This window comes from Sycon ciliatum, chromosome 7 (genome assembly GCF_964019385.1).
Source record: "Sycon ciliatum chromosome 7, ocSycCili1.1, whole genome shotgun sequence".
NCBI lineage: Eukaryota > Metazoa > Porifera > Calcarea > Leucosolenida > Sycettidae > Sycon > Sycon ciliatum.
In genome coordinates this window covers 20373964-20392085 of record NC_088649.1, presented here as the reverse complement: position 1 = coordinate 20392085, position 18122 = coordinate 20373964, and the positions used below count along the sequence as shown (strand labels likewise).

General features: G+C 49.3%; 1 protein-coding gene across 1 annotated transcript in view; it reads right to left on the bottom strand.

Annotated features, from left to right (window-relative positions):
* The window catches only part of LOC135821688 (uncharacterized), a 78277-nt gene that overhangs the window by 21472 nt on the left and 38683 nt on the right, over positions 1-18122 (bottom strand). The window contains exons 8-10 of the mRNA XM_065334686.1: positions 17723-17914; positions 14340-14609; positions 5238-5543 (exon numbers count right to left, since the gene is read on the bottom strand). Of these exons, the coding sequence (XP_065190758.1) occupies positions 5238-5543; positions 14340-14609; positions 17723-17914 (768 nt within the window). The remainder of the gene's footprint in view (positions 1-5237; positions 5544-14339; positions 14610-17722; positions 17915-18122) is intronic.

The following is an 18122-nucleotide window of genomic DNA, read 5'->3' as shown; positions in this document are numbered from 1 at the left end:
AGGTGTCTATGAAATGTCTCCTTCACGCTGAATGTCGCTTTGTTGGTGGGCGCATAGATGTTGATAACCACTGATCACGGTGACATTGATCTCCGCGGGGTAGTTTGTCCCCCTTCGCGTGAAGTAGGATACGAGCCGTGACGATGCGCGAGCTTACGGGGTCCCACTGTTCTCCGCCACGCCGCCATGCCGCCGACATCTCTGGATTCATCCAAATTCCAACACCCTTGTTCCGTCGGGCTGGTTCTCCCCCTGTTGGGATTGGGCGACCAGAATGAACGAAGGTACAATTGCCGATGGGCCACATCACTGCCGAACCACTTCGTCTCTTGAATTCCCGCAACTCCGACACGGAATTTTACGAGTTCCGCCGACAAAAAGTCCAGACCTCTGTCCACTCGCGACACTGACTTGTTTTTCCTACATATCCTGGCATCACCTGTGTCCTCTACAAGGGACTGGACATTCCAGCTCGCCATAAAGAGAGTCTCTCGCTCCTTCCTCGACTTCCTCATCGTCCTCATCCTCGTCCACAACTATTCGAAAATTTGAAAATGTTTCAAACAAGAAAGACTGCCTCGTCTCGCTTGTGCTTGTGTACCTACTCCCAGCAGAGCGCAAATCCACTGGGACATGCTGCAGCAACCAAGGCCTGGTCTACACCACACAGCCATGGCTGCAAACGCAGCTATCCTTCCATTTCGGTCAAAGCCCAGAAACGTGCAACCGACCTCTTCAACTACAACAGCTTGACGATTGTAACAACTTGCCCCGCACTGATCCGGTGTCCAGCCAGCGGCCTGAGAAACAGCGAATGTGGTACCAGTGTACAAGAAGGCCTCTCGCTCCCTGCCAGCAAACTATCGCCCGGTATCCCCCTTGTCCATCTGCTCCAAGGTCATGGAATGAATCATCACCAGCTAGTAAAATACCTTGAGCGCCACCCCCTCCTCTATGCACGCCAATTTGGCTTCAGACGAGGCCGAGGAACAGCCGACCTCCTCGCTGCCTTGAATCATGAGTGGACTCTCACCACTGGAAGTGGAAGATGCTCAATGGTTCTTGCGGTCGATATAGCAGGCGCCTTCGACAAGGTTTCACACATCGGAGTCACCTACAAGCTGCAGACACCCGGCGTCCGTGGCAGAGCCCGGACCTGGCTGACAGATTATTTGTCCCTCAGGAAGCTACAGGCTGTTGTGAATGGCCCGAGTTTGTCCCCCTTACCCTATATAGTCGGGAGTACCCCAGGGGAGCATACAGGGGCCAACTCTGTTCCTCATCTATATAAGCGGTGCGGAGCAGTGCCTAGCTCCTGGATGTTCACTGGCCAAATTCGCCGATGATACAACGGTCTACACTATTGGATCACCGGAACTGCTCCCAAACAGTAAGAAAAGCTTACAAGCCACCCTGGATGCGCTCCATGACTGGGGCAAGAAGTGGCGAATCAGGTTTGAGCCCACAAAGTCACAGCTCATGACCTTAGCACATCAGCTGCACAGGTGGCCTATCAGGGACCTCACGTTTGGAGATCACACTGTGTCTGAGCTATCGGAGGTGAAACTCCTCGGCATCACATTTGACTCGGGCCTCTCCTTCAAGACCCACCTCCACAACACAGCACTCAAGGCGAAGGCTTGCTTGGGCTTCCTGCGCAAAGCTGCTCACGTACACGATGGTGCTGGTAAACGATCTGTCTACAGAGGTTTTGTGAGGCCGGTCCTAGAATATGCGCCATTGGTATGGGTGGGAGCAGCTTCAAGCCATCTGCGCCTTCTCGATCGAGTGCAGAGACGCGCCTTCCACATTCTTGGCCCTGATATCCTCCTCCAGAGTTTGGCAGCAAGGAGATTAGTCACCGCCCTCAGCAATATTGTATAACCTGATGTGTCTGTCAGGGCCACCGCAACTAACGTCGCTGATCCCCCCCCCCCCCTCCCCACTGCTTTCTCCACCAACATGTCCTCGAACTCGGTCCGACCACTCGGTGCGCTACTAGTCTCAGCTACAGAACGTCCTCCTGGCTTCCTCTCCTGATTACGTGCGACGATGCTTTCGCTACAGCATCATTGACGAGTGTAACAACTTGCCCCAAACTGTGCTGCAGTCTCCACCACGCCTGACGTCACTCCAGTCGTTCAAGGGCAAGGTGCATCAGCACCTACAGCAAAGCCGCTGGTATTGGGCTACAGACTCGCTGTAACACCCCATAATATATTTTATCCACAATCAGCTCCCTTCCCCTCGCTTATCTATTTGCATGTGTTTCGTAATCCCGTCCATGGTGCGCTGGATAGCGCTAACGCCGAGACCCTAGGTCGGCGTTGCTAGTCCCGCCTCATCGGCACAGGCTCCCTGAGAGCCCCTACTAGTACATTGTCTGTCTTTCTCCTTTGTTGTCTCGATCATTATTTTCTGTTATCTTCTTCTTCGCCTCTCTTTGGTGCATTAGGTAAAAATAACAAAAATAAAAAAAACTAGGGCTGGCCAAGCGCGCGGCACCCAACAACATCTGCTGCAGCTTCCAGCCAGAACCCATCCCGTGTCTCTTTCTGCTGCACGCGTTTGGAACAGTCTTCCACCTGATGCGAGAAACATCACGTCCCCCTCCAGTTCAAGGGTGTGTTGCACGTGTATTTTCTTACTGTAGCATGAACAGCAACCCCCTCCCCTGTCATGAGTACTAGCAAGAGTACATAACCCCCCAGAGTGTGCAAGGCCGATCCAGCTCTGCATAGGGTCTTGGTCGAAGGGAATCGGATCTTCTGATGTCATGCGTACACTCCACACCAGCGCAAGGCCGGTCTCAAAGCAGGGCACCATTGTTTTTGATCCGAGAGTGCCCGCGACTTCCCGGGTTTCCCTCAGATGTGTACGGTACTATGACGCAAAGATCCGATTCCGCTCGACCAAGATCCTATGCACAGGTGGATCAGGCGTTGCACACTCTGGGGGGTTATGTACTCTTGGTACTAGTAATCCTGATGTTCAGATACATGCTGAGGCTAGCTGTATGCTCAGTCTTCGGCTAGCTGTATGCTCCGTCTATACAGTCTCGATCTGATCTTATTTCTTTTCATTTTTCTCTTTTTCTTTCCTAATTGTTTTACTGCCAGAAGTCGTCTTCATATAAGGAGGCAGATATGCCTGTTTGTTGTACGACTTTAAATAAATCCAACCAGCCAACCAACCTTCTCTGGAACGCACTACGGGTGCAGTGGACTGGTCTGTGTTGGGGCTGCTAGGGTGACAACATTCTCTGTAGAAGGGGATGAGCATCCGGACAATACATCTTGCACAGGAGGCAAAGTGCTGCAACCATCCCACGAAGAGCAAGACTCGGCAGCCAACACATTGGGGCTCGAATGGCCCGGGCTTGCACACGGTGGAGTCTTGCAAGATGGGATGAGGCCGCTCCCATCCAGACAACGGGGCAGTATTCCATCACTGGGCGCACAAAAGCATTGTAGGTTTGGATGCGACCGGGCACGTCTAAGAGGTGGAAAGCCTTACACAAAGCACCAACTCCCGCCGCCAAGTCTCTGTGTTGCCCGAAGGGCTACGGTATGAAGGTGCCGCCGGAATGTAACCTGAGCTGACTATCGAAACAAGATGCCCAAGGATTTTGTGCTCCTCTTGTTCCGTCACGTTACATCCTTTGAAATCAATCCGTGACATGTCCCATTGGGTGCGCTGGCAGCTGACAGTCAGTGCCTGGGATTTGGCTGTTTCAAATTTCATCTTCCATTCTTGAATGATGCACACGATGAACGCGAGAAACTCGGGTGCACTGGCTGCCCTGTAAATTTTGGCCACCTTTCACTAGTGTTTCAGCCTTTGTTGATTTGTTGTTGTGGATGTTTTCTTCTTTCTAGTCATGGTGGGCTGCTGTTCAGCAAGTGACGCTTCGTAGCGGCTTCATTCGAACTTCTGTGAGGGCAGGAATTATTCTCATCTCCCAGTGCTGGTACCGTAGCGAAACGGGTATGTGCGCTTTCCTGCCATCAGGTTGGATTCGGCTTGTGCATGGCCGTTGGAGAGGTCAACATTTGAATATTTACCCAAGTGATATTAAGAGGACAACTTTATCCAAGAGCACTTGTCGGCGCTTGGGGACATGCCGTATCAGACTAGGGTGGTGGTCTACCCCCAATTTCAGGACGTAACCCCGCTGCTACTGGCCCTTGAAGATGGCCTTCGTAATGGCCGCCATTGGACAGCCTGATTTGATCGATTCGTTGAAGGGACTCAGCAAATCGCCAATGGAAATTTGGATGGCTAAGCACTACTACAGTGCATTTCAAAACTATAGACGCGTAGGGTTTTCGAAATATTTCAAATTTGGCTGGAACTTTTTGAGAATAGTTTTCGGAATATTGCTCAGGATCGCTCCACAATTACTCTCATATAGTTTCTATAGGATTGGATAACAGATGCCCAATTTGGAAAAATTTATGCACAAAGTGATCACAGATTTTATGTGGTATAGATGCTGGCATAACGGTTTTTGCCTAGGTACGCGTCTATATTTTGAAATGGACTGTAGTCGCCGAGATGTTGTCGGAAAGCTTGCCGTTGGCTCGCACCTTCACAATCAAAACCACCGTGAAGGGACTTAAAACCTAGCCTATCAAGCACATCAGAGCGCTGTGCGGGGAATGGAGTGATACTCCTTCTGGAGATTCACAAACAAGACGGAATGAGAGGTGCTGTGCCCAATGGTCTTCTCCATTAGTTGGCGTGCATAGAAAGTCATGCCCATTCAACCTCGACTTTGCCGAAAATCGCACTGAGAATCCGATAGAATTTCCTTAACCACAACCTGTAAACGATACTGAATATCCCCGTAAAACACCTATCCAGCGACATCCAGTAAGCTGATGCCCCGCCAGTTATCGCAGGAGCGAAGGTCACCTTTCTTGGGGACAGGGACCACCACCATCGCATCCCCCCCCCCTCCCCCCACACGCACATAAGCACACACACACACCCACACACATGGGCAATGGAACTTGCAGCTGTGAATACCGTTAAAATCGATCACTTGCATGAAGCAAGGTGAACTCGCGCAAATCCCCAACGCAAATGTGCAGCGTTAACTTCAACCATTCAATGTGTGTGAAAGCAATCCTGAGCAGAGTGTTGACAATGGATTTGGTCTCGTCACATCATCTTACCCTCCTCCCACACCTCCCCTTGTCCCTCAAGAACTCAAAAATCGACTGACAACTTACATGTTACACGGAAAACCACTGGCTGGGTATATGCAGAGGGGTATCTGCTATTCGATGTCATACTGCGCACCCTATAGTAAAAGCGGGTTGATCTGACATTTGGAAGTGTCAACGTTCTGGCGGACGTGATGATCTCCTTGGTTACGGGGAGGCGCCCCGTGGAAGTAGTTGGGCCAATTTGCACCCTTATATTTGACGTGGGGTTAAGCGACGGTAAAGAGAAGGCCACCGTTGCATTTTGTGGGTCGTATCCGGTTACAGTTATGCTGACAAACGGGAAACTTGGCAAGGTGTAGACAGGATAGCCTGTAGGGACAGGAGACGAGATCATGAACACAGGAATTATCATTGCGTACAGATGACGGTCAGGGACGTAATTGGTCCCCCTTTTAGAGGGGGGGGCACGGCTGCATACCATTGTTAGGTACCTCCGCCCGTACAGTATATCCTTTTCCCCTAGCTGGCTGCATGCACCCGTACTACGTCATTCTCACCTTTCGTTCCGTTGGCCTGGGTAGCTACTTGCGCACCCATGTTGGCCAAAGCTACCCAGGCCCTTTATATTGCGTCGCTCTCTTCAATAATCTCTCTCTCTTAAATAATCACCATGTAGTCGTTTCGTTCGTCTTGGTCTCTTGTCCCGTTTCTAATAACTGTCATTACCAACCTCCTTGTTCCCGTTGTTAGTCCCTTGTTGGACTCAACACAATGTATGCGTGGGATGGCTGATGCATGCATGTCATTCATGGTCAATATAATTTCATTATGCATGCTGAACCTAGGTCGAAATATTTAGGGGGTGTATGCGTGTACCCCGTGCCCCGTGCGGGCTGGCGCGCCTCACAGGGATACAATTACATACGAGTGGCTAACCGTCACGTTCCATGCAAACAGGCGTGTCTAGTGAGCTTACATCCGTGCATGTGTATATCACATGCACGGATGGAAGACTGTTATGTCTGAGAAAACCAGAACGGATGTGCAAGTCGATCTCTCAGATTTCGCTCAAATTTTGCAGGTAGGTTTGCTTTGGGGTGTAGATCGACATTCCAAAGACCGCGCAAAATCTTTTGAAGGGAACCATGAAATTGGCATACCGCTCAATATTGCCATGATTTATGGGTCTACAAACGAGCCAGGGCACAGCGTGACGATGACAGATGACGAGGGCAATCATCCCTTGACGCCACAAATGATCGTCATGAAAATAGCCAAATTACAAGCGCTGATAAAAGCAGCGAGCTACGTCCTCAACTAGCAAACGCTATACACCGGCAGACAGTAGAACACCTCTTCTAGCACTGAGGACATATCCCCCATCATCCTTTTGGGGTTTTCTTGAAATAAACAATTTTGAATTTTTCCACTCGACCATTCTGAAATACGTCCAAACTCATACCTGCGCAGGAAAGCTCGCCCCTCTGCGACGTCTAGTCAGCAATATCTACTCCAACACCACTCCCAATGCTGCAGAACAAAGTGTAATGTTGACTCTGACAAGGAAAAGCAGCGGTGATCACTTGTCACTCCAAACGACAAGCTTCTCCTTCCGCTACCGACATTTTTCGGTGCAACAGTTGATGCAAAAGTGACTGAATTTTTGGGTGCAGTTTTTGGATTTTACTGCAAGAGGAATGATGCTCAACTTTTACGTAGTGCGGAACCTCTCCTTTCTCAAGAATTGCTGAAGGTAGGCGCAAGGCGTGATCTGAATAGCTTCCTTGTGTAGTGTGTGCTGGTCTTTTCCAGAAATATGTTGGCTCTTAAAGGGTTAACTTAATCGTAGTCGATACACACCGAGGACCAAAATTAATGATCTATCTAGGAGCTTATTGCCGTGACAGAGCAATACAGAGCGACCCGATGGAATCCGATCGTGTGAATCAGTGTGCTATACCGGGTGCTATTGTAGTGTCTGCACGGAATTCTTCCGGTTTAACTTTCGTTCCGTGATTTTGTAAGTTTGTGCATTTCTCAAGCTTCGTTCGTTGAATTTAACAACCAAGATCAGGCTATTCGTCGCAACACCCATGGCCAAGCCACGCACCTTCTACAAGTACCTTTTATTCGCGGCCCTGCTGGGCGGTCGCTGATACAGTTTATGGGCAGCATTGGAGACGCTGTAGGTCAAGGTCCGTGGTTTGCGCAGCAGTGAAAGCGTCATAGTCCAGGGGCCGGACGAAGAGGGAGTCCACTGAGATGGAACAGAACAGAGCATCAGCAACACAGATTTCGGTGCCGGAGATGTGCCGTAGATCAGTGGTGAGTTCGCTGATGTAAGCCAAGTGCCGGCATTCGTGGGGGGAGCGCGTTGGCGAATGTACACGCATCGCATAGATAAAGGTATTGTGGTCCGTGAGAATGAAGAACTCTCGACCCTCGAGACAATGCCGAAAGTTCCGGACGGCATGATACATCGTGAGCAGCTCTCGACCGAAGGTGCTGTACCGCGTCTCAGCAGGCTGGAGACTACGGCTGGAGAATGCTAGGGGCTGCCATGTGTTTTGTACCTGTTGTTGGAGGACAGCGCCAATGGCAACATATGATGCATCAACAGCAAGGCTGAGGGGAGCATCAGCAAAAGGATGAATGAGTAGCGTCGCCTGTGCGACAGCGTCCTTAGTGGCCTGAAAGGCGTAGAGTGCCTCAGGAGAGAAGCTGAGTGCAGCGTTGGCGGGCTTGGCCGAGCGAATCAGCAAGCAGAGAGGTGGCACATTGTGGGACAAATCGTCTGTAGAAGTTGAGGAATCTCTGCAGTTGACGAACAGAGGTAGGCTGCTCAGAGGCTTGAATAGCAGCAACACGATCGGGCAGCGGAGCGATGCCAGCCAGGGAGACATGATGCCCGAGGAAGTTGAGACTCGACTTGGCAAACGCACACTTGTGTGATTGAATGAACAACCCGTGCTCTAAGAGACGCTGAAATAACTTACGGAGATGTACACGATTTTCGTCGAGAGAATGACTGGCGATTAGGAGATGGTCAATGTAGCCGTGAACAAACGACAAACCGCGGAGGACTTGGTCAAAGAAGCGCTGGAAACTCTGTGCAGCAGTGCGCAGGCCGAATGGCATCCGAAGGTACTTCAACAGGCCAAATGGCATTGTGATGGCAGTTTTCGGGACGTCTTTAGGATGGACGGGCACTTGATGGTATGCCTTGACCAGGTCGAGCTTGGTGAAGGCCGTGCAGCCAGCAAGGTTAGCGGCGAAATCGTGAAGGTGAGGAATCAGGTAGTGGTCAGGCTCAGTGACGGCGTTCAGGGCGCGATCATCGCCACAGGGGCGCCAGTCTCCGGACTTCTTCTGAACCAAGTGCAGAGGAGAAGTCCAAGGACTAGATGATGGCTGGATGATACCCTGTTGGGTCAAGACGTCAAACTCAGCGCGAGCAGCTGTGAGCTTGTCTGGTGACAGACGACGGGGGCGGACAAACTGAGGTTGGCCGTGGGTGGTAATCACATGCTGAATGCTGTGCTTTACAGGGCCCAGAGCAACATTGGCCTGTGGCAGCAACTCAGTAGAGTCACGTAGAATAGCAGTGCCCAGAGAGTCAGTTGCAGGCATAGCGAGGACAGGACTGATGGGCACAGTAGAGTCGAGGAGACCAGCAGAAGAAAGTTTGGTCCGGGAATCATGCAGACAGCGATGCTCCAGGTCGACAAGTAGGCGGCTAAGGCCGTGGTGGGCTACTAAGTCTGTCCCCAGGATAGGCGAGTTGACGTCTGCAATGACACCGAAGGTGCGAATAGGTGTGCCATTATTGCAATGACAAGAAGCTGTGTTTTCCTCGACTATAAGAAAGCTTTTGATCGTGTGGATCATCAAGCATTGCTAAATGCATTTGAAGGAATTGCTGATAGACAAGCAGTCGACTGGCTCCGAAGCTTCTTATCTGAGCGGAGGTTGTCTGTAAGGTTGGAAGGACAATATTCCGAGGCCAAGGGCCTCACCTGTAGAGTCCCGCAGGGATCGCATCTTGCTCCAACCCTCTTCTTATTATTTGTTAATTCCCTGCCCTCATCACTCACCAACTGCACCCCATACTTATTTGCTGACGATGTCACTCTCCTGTATGTACATGATAACACGAATTCCCTGCAGTGGATCCAATCTCGTCTAGAGAGCGACCTTAGTTTCTGCCTGCCAACTATGGGCGAGCAACGTCGGTGGAGAGTTCTCACCAGCCAAAACGACTCAGATCCGTAACTACAGTAACGACCACCCTATCCAGCTCTCTTCCCAACCTATCACCATCGTTGAAGCTGCGAAGCATGTAGGAGTGTATTTAACACCCGACCAGTCCAACACCATCCACCTTCAGACCATCCTGAAAACCTTCCAACGTCCTGTTATTTTGCTATGCTTCATGGGACAGCATCTTGCCCCCACAGCCTTTCTACTTCTATATAAAGGTTTTGTCCGACCTGCCCTGGAACACGCCACCTCGGCCTGGTCCTATGCCATCACCAAAGCTGAGCTGGAGCGTTTAAATATTTTACAAGCCAGAGTAGCTAGGAAGTATTTGCTACGTAAAAAATTCAATGTAGATAGATGCGAAACGAAATCCCAGTTAAATGTCCTTTGTGACTTAGAGTCCTTGCACTTTCGCAGACAAGTATCAGCTCTTGTTACTCTATTTAAACTCATACATATATCTCCAGAACACCTCCAACATTTTCACCTTTCACTGTCTTCAAGTCCAAGAAGACGAAACAAACTGAACATCAATTATCACAGTGTGCGTTTTTCTTCCCTCTTTTCCAACAAAGCTGCAATGCTACGGAACTGCCTACCGCCTCCTCTTACCTCTGTAACCAGCCTCCCCGAATTCAAGCATTCTTTCTATCAGCATTTTCGCCGATATATTCATTACACTGACAGTATCCCAACTCCTTAATTACCAGATTGTGTATGCCTCGATCTATTTCCTTAGCCTATCCTCGATTAACTGCTCCCTGTACATAAAGTTGTCATTTCATTGTACTTGCAGGAGATCCCCTCGACAGGCCCAAAGCCTTTGGGAAATCCTTAATATAATAAAATACAAAATACAAATTAGCAGCCTGGAGCTGCACCACCGATGGCGGGCTGGACTTGTCACTACCACGGGGTGGGATGACACTCACTGCCGCACCCGTGTCAATCAGGTACGACAGGGTTGTGGCGGTATCGCGGATGAACAGCAGATGGCCGGGAGCAGTGAACGAGCCAGAGTTGATGGCCGCCTTCACTGCCTGGGTCCCCTGTTTTCCGACTGGAATTCTGTCTGAGATGTGCACCCCGGTCTGCAGTTGCGGGCACGAGTGCCGAACTTGTCGCTGTAAAAACACAAGCCATCCCGCCTCGGGCTACCACTCCGAGATGCAGAGCGGCTAGCAGAGCGGCTAGACGGCCGCGAACGATACAGGCGGTCAACGGCGGCATGAGCGCGGCAACTTGTGCACGCAACTCGCTCCTATCATCACTAGCCGCGGTGGTGGGCACTGGGGCGGAAGCCGGCATATTGGCAACTGTGGCTGGCCTGAGCGAGGGAGGAGAAACCCCCATAATGACGCTGCTGCTGGGAGGTCTCTGTGCGACGGATCAGAGTCGCCTTCATTGCGTCGTAGCACTGTTGAGCCGGTGGAGACAGGATGAGGTCGCGGACCTTGACAGCAACCTTGGGGCTCTAGGGCGCCGACGACAAACTCGAAACGGGTGGTTTGTCGTGTAATGGCCCGTGTGGCGAAAACTGCCTCCACCTGTGCGAACCACAGGGCAGTGTCCTTGGACCAGAAAGGCGGCAGCTTGAGGCTCACAGCACTCGTGGGAGCCAATAAAGCGTTGCCCGTAGGTGGTCGCAATGCATCATATGGATACGAGAGAGCTTGGAAGCTCAGGGCCCTACGCTATGCTTTTTTGCCTTGATGACCTAGGCAAAAAAAGTTATACATTTTTCATTTCTCCTATTTTTCAAAACATAACCTGGGATTCGAACACTTCGCATACATACTAATTCTTCCAAGTTGCTTCACGTTATGATCTTGCATTTGAAAGCCCTATTTGAATATTGTGGCCAGCCGTCTTTGATGGCACGGTACAGGATAGCGCCAAATGGAGGTCCATCCGCCACAAACACCAAATGAATATTATGGCCAACTCTTTGTGGCCAGCTGTCTTTGATGGTACGGTATGGTACGGGACAGATACGGGATAGCGCCAGACTGTGGTCCGCCCGCCACAAAAACCTGCCACAGACACCAAATTAAAGCTGTGTGGACCCTGGCTAGCGCCAGACGTTAATGAAGTAACGTCTTCTGCATAGCTACGGGAATTAAAATAATAATGGTAGGTAAACAACAGAGAGAAACACCCAACCTTTTTTTAAATAGGTTCCGTATAACGTAATTACTTGAGCAGGTTAGTTGCCAAGGCCTGATATTGTGCCTCGATGATCAGGCTCTCAGTGGTCTTCTTGATACCAGCCTTTGCCAGCCAACTCCAGGTGTTTTCGTTGGTCAGTTGTCCTGTTTGCCGGGCAAACTGTGCATGCAAGGGTTTCTGGGTTCACGCCAAGAGGTGTTCTTTTTGAAGCCCACACTTCACCACCTGTGAGGAGTCCGGTGGGGCATCCAGATGTGGCCACAGGATGGGCGCAGCCACCTTCAGGAGTTCCTCTTCTGACTGAAGCACATAACGCTGCAGAATGCTTTTCTCCATGGTGACAACATCATAAATACTTTACAAACCACGTCCACCCTCCTTGCGACTGACGTGCATACGGGCTAGATCAGCGTGTGGATGGAGAGCCCCATGCATAAGCTTGCGCGTTCTTCGGTCAGCGGATTTCAGCTCGTCTTGCGTCCATGCCAAGATATCAGCACTATACCGTATCAAAGTCACAGCTCATGTGTGGTTGGCTGTGATGATGTTGTGGTCGTTTAGAGCTGAGCGGAGTACTCGTCGCACACGCCACCTGTACTCCTGGAGGATCTTCGTCTTCATACCTGTTTGGTCCATACCTCCAGCTTCAAGGAATCCGTGGTATTTGTACGTTTCTTCTGGCTGTAGCGACCTGATAGATGAGCTGTCAGGCAATAGAATCTCCTAAGAGGCTGCATGCTTTCCTGCCTTTAGTACAACGGTCGCGCATTTTGCCACACCAAACTGCATGCCAATGTCTTGACTTCAGCCATGACCAGAGTGAACAAGAGATCGCAACCCCTTTTCATTCTTTGCATGCAGCTTGAGGTCATCCATGTATCGTGGACGTTGAGTTTGGTATGATTGAGTTTGGTATAGTTTTGGTCCTTGAAACAGTAGGCTGCTTCAGCCTTCCGTAAGGCCATGGTGATCGGTATGAGGCAGATGACGAACAGCAGTGGTGATAAGGAGCCACCCTGGAAAATCCTGCGTACACCAGTCACCCGGTCACCGCGCCAGCAGGCGGCAATTCTTTTCACACCAAGGTTCAACTCCAGTGACAGGAATGCACCCAAACAGGCTGTAAGTTGTACCCTGCGGGCACGGTGACCAGGTGACTGGTGTATGCAGGAGCCCGTGACGGCTTGTTCAACCATGTTTGATTGGGAATAAGGCCCGAACGCTGCATCGCAGCCCTTTCTGACCAAAACCAGTCGACTCAGCGTCCAAAAGACTACAACATATGGGCCAATCGCGGTCATCCGTGCATTTATAAGAACGAAATGTGGCCTTTAGGGACATTTTGCATACAAATCTCCATCCACTAGGGCGCAGTCACCCAGTTTCGCTGGAAGTGCGCGAGTTCGATTGGAAATAAAGGAGGAACGGTGCGTCTCAGCTTCCTCGGACCAAGAACATTCGACTCACCACCTCCGAGACTCCAACTGGTGAAAATTTGATTTCAGGCTTAAATTCCCCTTTCACCCTTTCAGGGTCACAGTGCTCTTACTGTGTCTGGTTCACTGTGATTCAGTGCATCAGTAAAATTGTGGAGATAGCAACAAAGATATTGCCACAACAATATTGTTTCTCAACGGATTTTCACAATTTACGGCTTGCTGGAAAGCTCTTTACAGCTGGCTGTTTTATCACGGCTTGTAAATTCATCTATTTTCAATGAGATCATGGTGAGGCGAGGCAATGCTGGCTTGTTCATGTACGCTGTGGCATGACTCGTTTTTAGACCCACAAATAATGTGATTTTCGGCCATTTTCGAGGGGTGCGGAAGTTTCAAGGTTCCCTTCAGAAACAGTTTCAGGGGCTTTGCACAGTCGATCTACACCCCCAAGAGAACCTACCTGCAAATTTAGAGAGAGACCGGAGAGATCGACTCGCACACATTAAACTTTGGTATTTTCAGACATGCTCTCTTCAAAAGAAACAATGTCCAGCCACAAAGAAAAGAATGAAAAATTGCAAGGGATCCCACACAGGGCAGGTCAAGAATCACCTTTTGGCTTCCGTGGGACGCCACCACACCTGACCAAAATAACAAATTTGACGGTTGGTTTGAGACTCAGTTATCATCCGTAGGAACGCCATCACCATGTCCACCATGTCCAGCTAGCCAAGGGCTAAACGAAATGTTTAGAACATGACCTGCGGTCGGAGAAACTCGGACTCCTCAGAAAGGTATGTAATCACAGGGATTGCTAAACCTGTTCGACTCGTCCGCTGACTAGAGCACAGCCACTTGCATACCTAGACGTTCTCCATTACCAGTCTGAAGGTGGGCAGGGTGAGAAATTATTGTCGATGTAAACTCTGTGTTCATAGTAAAAAGGCTGCTCACGAGATGGCAAAGTTCTAAATGCAGGCAAAAGGAAATAACCTCCAATATTGTGGATTTCCAACTATGGGGTCTGCGACTGCAGAACTTCACATCACGTGACGAACCTGTACACATTATTTGCAAGCCGTGCATGCTAGATGCAGGTTTGTACACATCCCATCCCTAATTTGGGTTCAATTCTCTTGTTGTCACCTTGCACTGCTTCCCTTTTGAACTCTGTCACGTGATATGAAGTTCACAGCACTGTGTAGGTTGTGCAGGCAATTGCACACTCTTGGGGGTTTTCTACTCTTGATGTGGGTGGCAAGCTCATGTTCTACAGTACAGCCTGACGGAGTCTCACCTGGTGGTGGGGTCCCGGTGTAGGCTAGGGAAATCGTGTAAATATCCCACGTGACCATGTCGATGCGTGATCGGAAATATGTGCCAGGGTGACCGACATCCATCACAATTTGGATTGGACTGTGTGTGAGGTGTGTCAGGTTGGACGTGAAATTGTACGTAACGAGCCACTCGTCATCTACCTGGTCGTAATACTCCACCGCTGCTAACAATTTCTGTATCCTGTACTGCATTGAGATACTGGTCAGGTTCGGAGTATGCACCATAACATCTGTAGCAGGAGAGAACACGAAACAGCATGTTGTACTGTGCTGGTCAATGAAGTCTAATCGCGTCTCAAGTACTGTACGAGCCCTGCGCCAGTTCGGATCCCAGTGTTCGCGGGTCCCATTGGTACCACGTCCAAGAGTAGTGCACTGCATGGTTTGCTGAGCATGATGAATTAACCACATCAAGTAACCACATCAACAATGCAGGAAGTGAAGAACCATGCGAGGTAAATATCCATTGTAAGTATGAAAGTGTTATTATGCCATGCCAACCAGCTATTATTACGTCATATATGAATCTACAAAAGTGAAGAGGTTCCGGGGTATGATTTTCCATGTCAAAATCCGTGTGGGCGCTACGGATTTTTTCCAGGCGTGCTCCACACGATTTTTCGGTACGGAGAATCCGTGTGGAATGGCTTTCACACGAACCATGTTTCGTATGGAGATTTTGCGTCATCGGGTGCAGAAAGATTTTTCGCGTACAAATTTGGTACGAGAAACATGGATTTTACGCGGGAAGTTTTGATTTCGGTACAAATTTTCAAAATAAAAAGGCATAGCGCGGGAATGTGACGTGTTTGCGATCGTAACCTAGGCAATGACGGCAAACACATAAGTTCCGTACTCCGGAACATTTCACTGTTAGAAAACGACGTGTAAAAAATCCGCAGCGCCTCTACGGATTTTGCCACGAAAAATCGTACTCCGGAACCTCTCTATTGTATAAATACATACCCACAGTATACCGTATAGGCGCGAATAGAAGCCCCGGGGCTCTATTTTTCCAGAAGACACATTGTGGGGTGGTAAGTTGAGAGAGGGCTTTATTCGAGAGGGGGCTCTATTTTTTAATAGAAATACCAATACTTATTTCACACTATTCATGCTGATCAGCACATGCAGTTTCTACATGTACACTCAATCATTGTACGGTAAAGTACCGGTAACTGCACTGCATGGCATGGACATTCCGCACTCGATTATAGCCCCGGGCTTTTATATGAGACGGGGTTTTATAATTCCGAATCCCTCTGACACACGGGCTCTATTTGAAGGGGAGGGGCGGGGGCGGGGGGGGGGGGAGGGGGCTTGTAATCGAGCGCGTACGGTAACTACAGCACGAAGATATTGAAATTACCAGAAGGCCTCCACAGCAAATGAAGGGCCTTAGGCTGTGTTTATATGAGAATTTTCAACCCGGGTCGAGTTCAGCCCGGGTTGAAAGTCTGTACGATAGACAAACTAAGTGAGCGTTTACATGACGGCAGTTGACCCGGGTCAAATACTGATATGCTGCCAAAAGTTCACTTCTAGTGTCCTGTATGATCACGTGAATACTTTCGCGCGAAATTTGCCTCTGTACTGCTATTCAAACCTGGCGCGAGATACGCATAGAAGTACGTTAGTATAATTTCTTCGACTCGGGGCGAAATTTCAACCGGGTCAAGCGCAATGTGTCATGTAAACGCGCCATGCATTTTGTGTACATGGCGGATTGAAATCTGACCTGGGTCGAAATCAACCCGGGTTGAAACACCTCATGTAAACAAAGCCTATGTGTTGTGAACCCTTCTGATTCTCTAAAAGTCAGGAACGAACGACGCACACGGCACGAGGATAATTATTTACTCTTTAACAGTATATTTCACTTGATCGACTAATAACAAACACTAAAACCACCAGGTAGTTATAGCGTGAAAATGACAGCATATACAGTCGTCCCTCTCTAATCCGGCACTTGCTTATCCAGCACCCTTGCAAACCAGCACACTTTCTTGCGAAACGGATATTTTCAGTTCATTTTCTACGCATTAATCCGGCACTTGAATTCCGTCCCCAGCAGCGATTTTCTGCAACAAATCACTCAAACTGTGCATAATTCGATTTTCTAATCCAGCAGTTGTACATCGCATACTGTCAGGGAGCATTCTAACATACACAACACATGTAACATACACTTGGGAATATCCTATGCTAGTGCATAAGATATTGCCAAGTGTATGCTATATACATGCATTCCACAAAGTACTTGGATTGACACAGAAAATCGCTACGTTTTGACGTACGACACAAACATGTATGTTATTAGGTGGGCCGGGTTGGAGGGCAGGATTTGATAATCCAGCATCCTTGTTTAAACAGCAGAAAATGACGTTGCAAAAGGTGCCGGATTAGAGAGGGACGACTGTATCAGAAAAGCATACACATACAACTACAGCGCACACAGCAAACGGCACATAGCGCATGTAGCGTATACCACGTCGTAAACATCAGCGGTACGTCGAATTGTTTATACATGGTTATGAGTCAATTGCCTTTTGGATAATTCGCCTAAAGTGTATATCCTCCCTATACTTTTTTTAAATCATTTGCCCTTGTCCAATCTGCTTCAAACTCTGTGTACACGGCCGTCAAATACAAGCAAATAATTTGCAACAGAAAAAATTAAAAAATAGTCAGATGCGGAGCCAAGGAAAAATAATATTAAATTGAAACAAGGTCATTATCTATAAAGCGAAACGATCATCGTGTGAAACTTCTGCTTGTTACCGCTGCTTGTCGCCCATCTAAATTGTCATAGTCGAAGTACAGTGCTGTTTTACTAAGGGTTCCGGTTTTGCATAATTCATGGTCGCGTAGCTACCCTCTTTATTGATCTTCGCATCTTTGAGACACACAAGTTGTGTGGAATGTTGCTTTGCGTCCTTGAATCGTGGTTGGATGATACTGGTTTTGCCGGTATCGTCATCGACATGCATGAACATCCGCCAATATCAAAACATGGAATGCCATCAGTGTTCAGCCCATCCACAGGACCAAGCTTCAATGAAGAACACACGCATGCATGTTCTATACACAGTCAGAGATCACACATGCCGGGGTATGCAGGGGCGTCAAACATGGTACGACCAATACCACCATAGCCATACCACTTTTCATCTAGAATGGTCCGCCGAGAGTAACTGTAGAGCGCTAAAACATGATCTAGTGGCCAAAAGATCCGATCTTCCCTCCCCCCACCCCCCCCCCCCCCTCCCGGACACTTCCCGGACCTCCCCCGTACCCCCCCCCCCTTGCCCTGTGACACCCCTGGTATGTATACTGTACTTACATTGGCAGGCTGGGAATCCGCTCCAGTTACCGTTCACCTCATTTAGAGCATCGCATGTGAAGTTTGTGACCCCATCGGCTGGAACGAAGCCTACATCGCATGCGAGCAGTGCCATCGTCCCCAAGTATGCCCCTGTGCCGTTCGCAATGCTGCCGTTCTGGACCAGTAGCTGAGAGCAGTAGCCGGGAATCGCTGCACAAGGGCACATGAAATATGTACAGTGAGACCTCGCATAACTGCACACATCCTTTTTCCACAAAATATCCGGGTAGGCGAGGCAACCGGATAATCGAACACACATAATGTACATGTATGTATGCATCTCATCAAGAGTACATATGCTGTAATCCGATAACCAACGATATTGTTCCCAATCACCGTTTTCCTTGATTCCATTTAA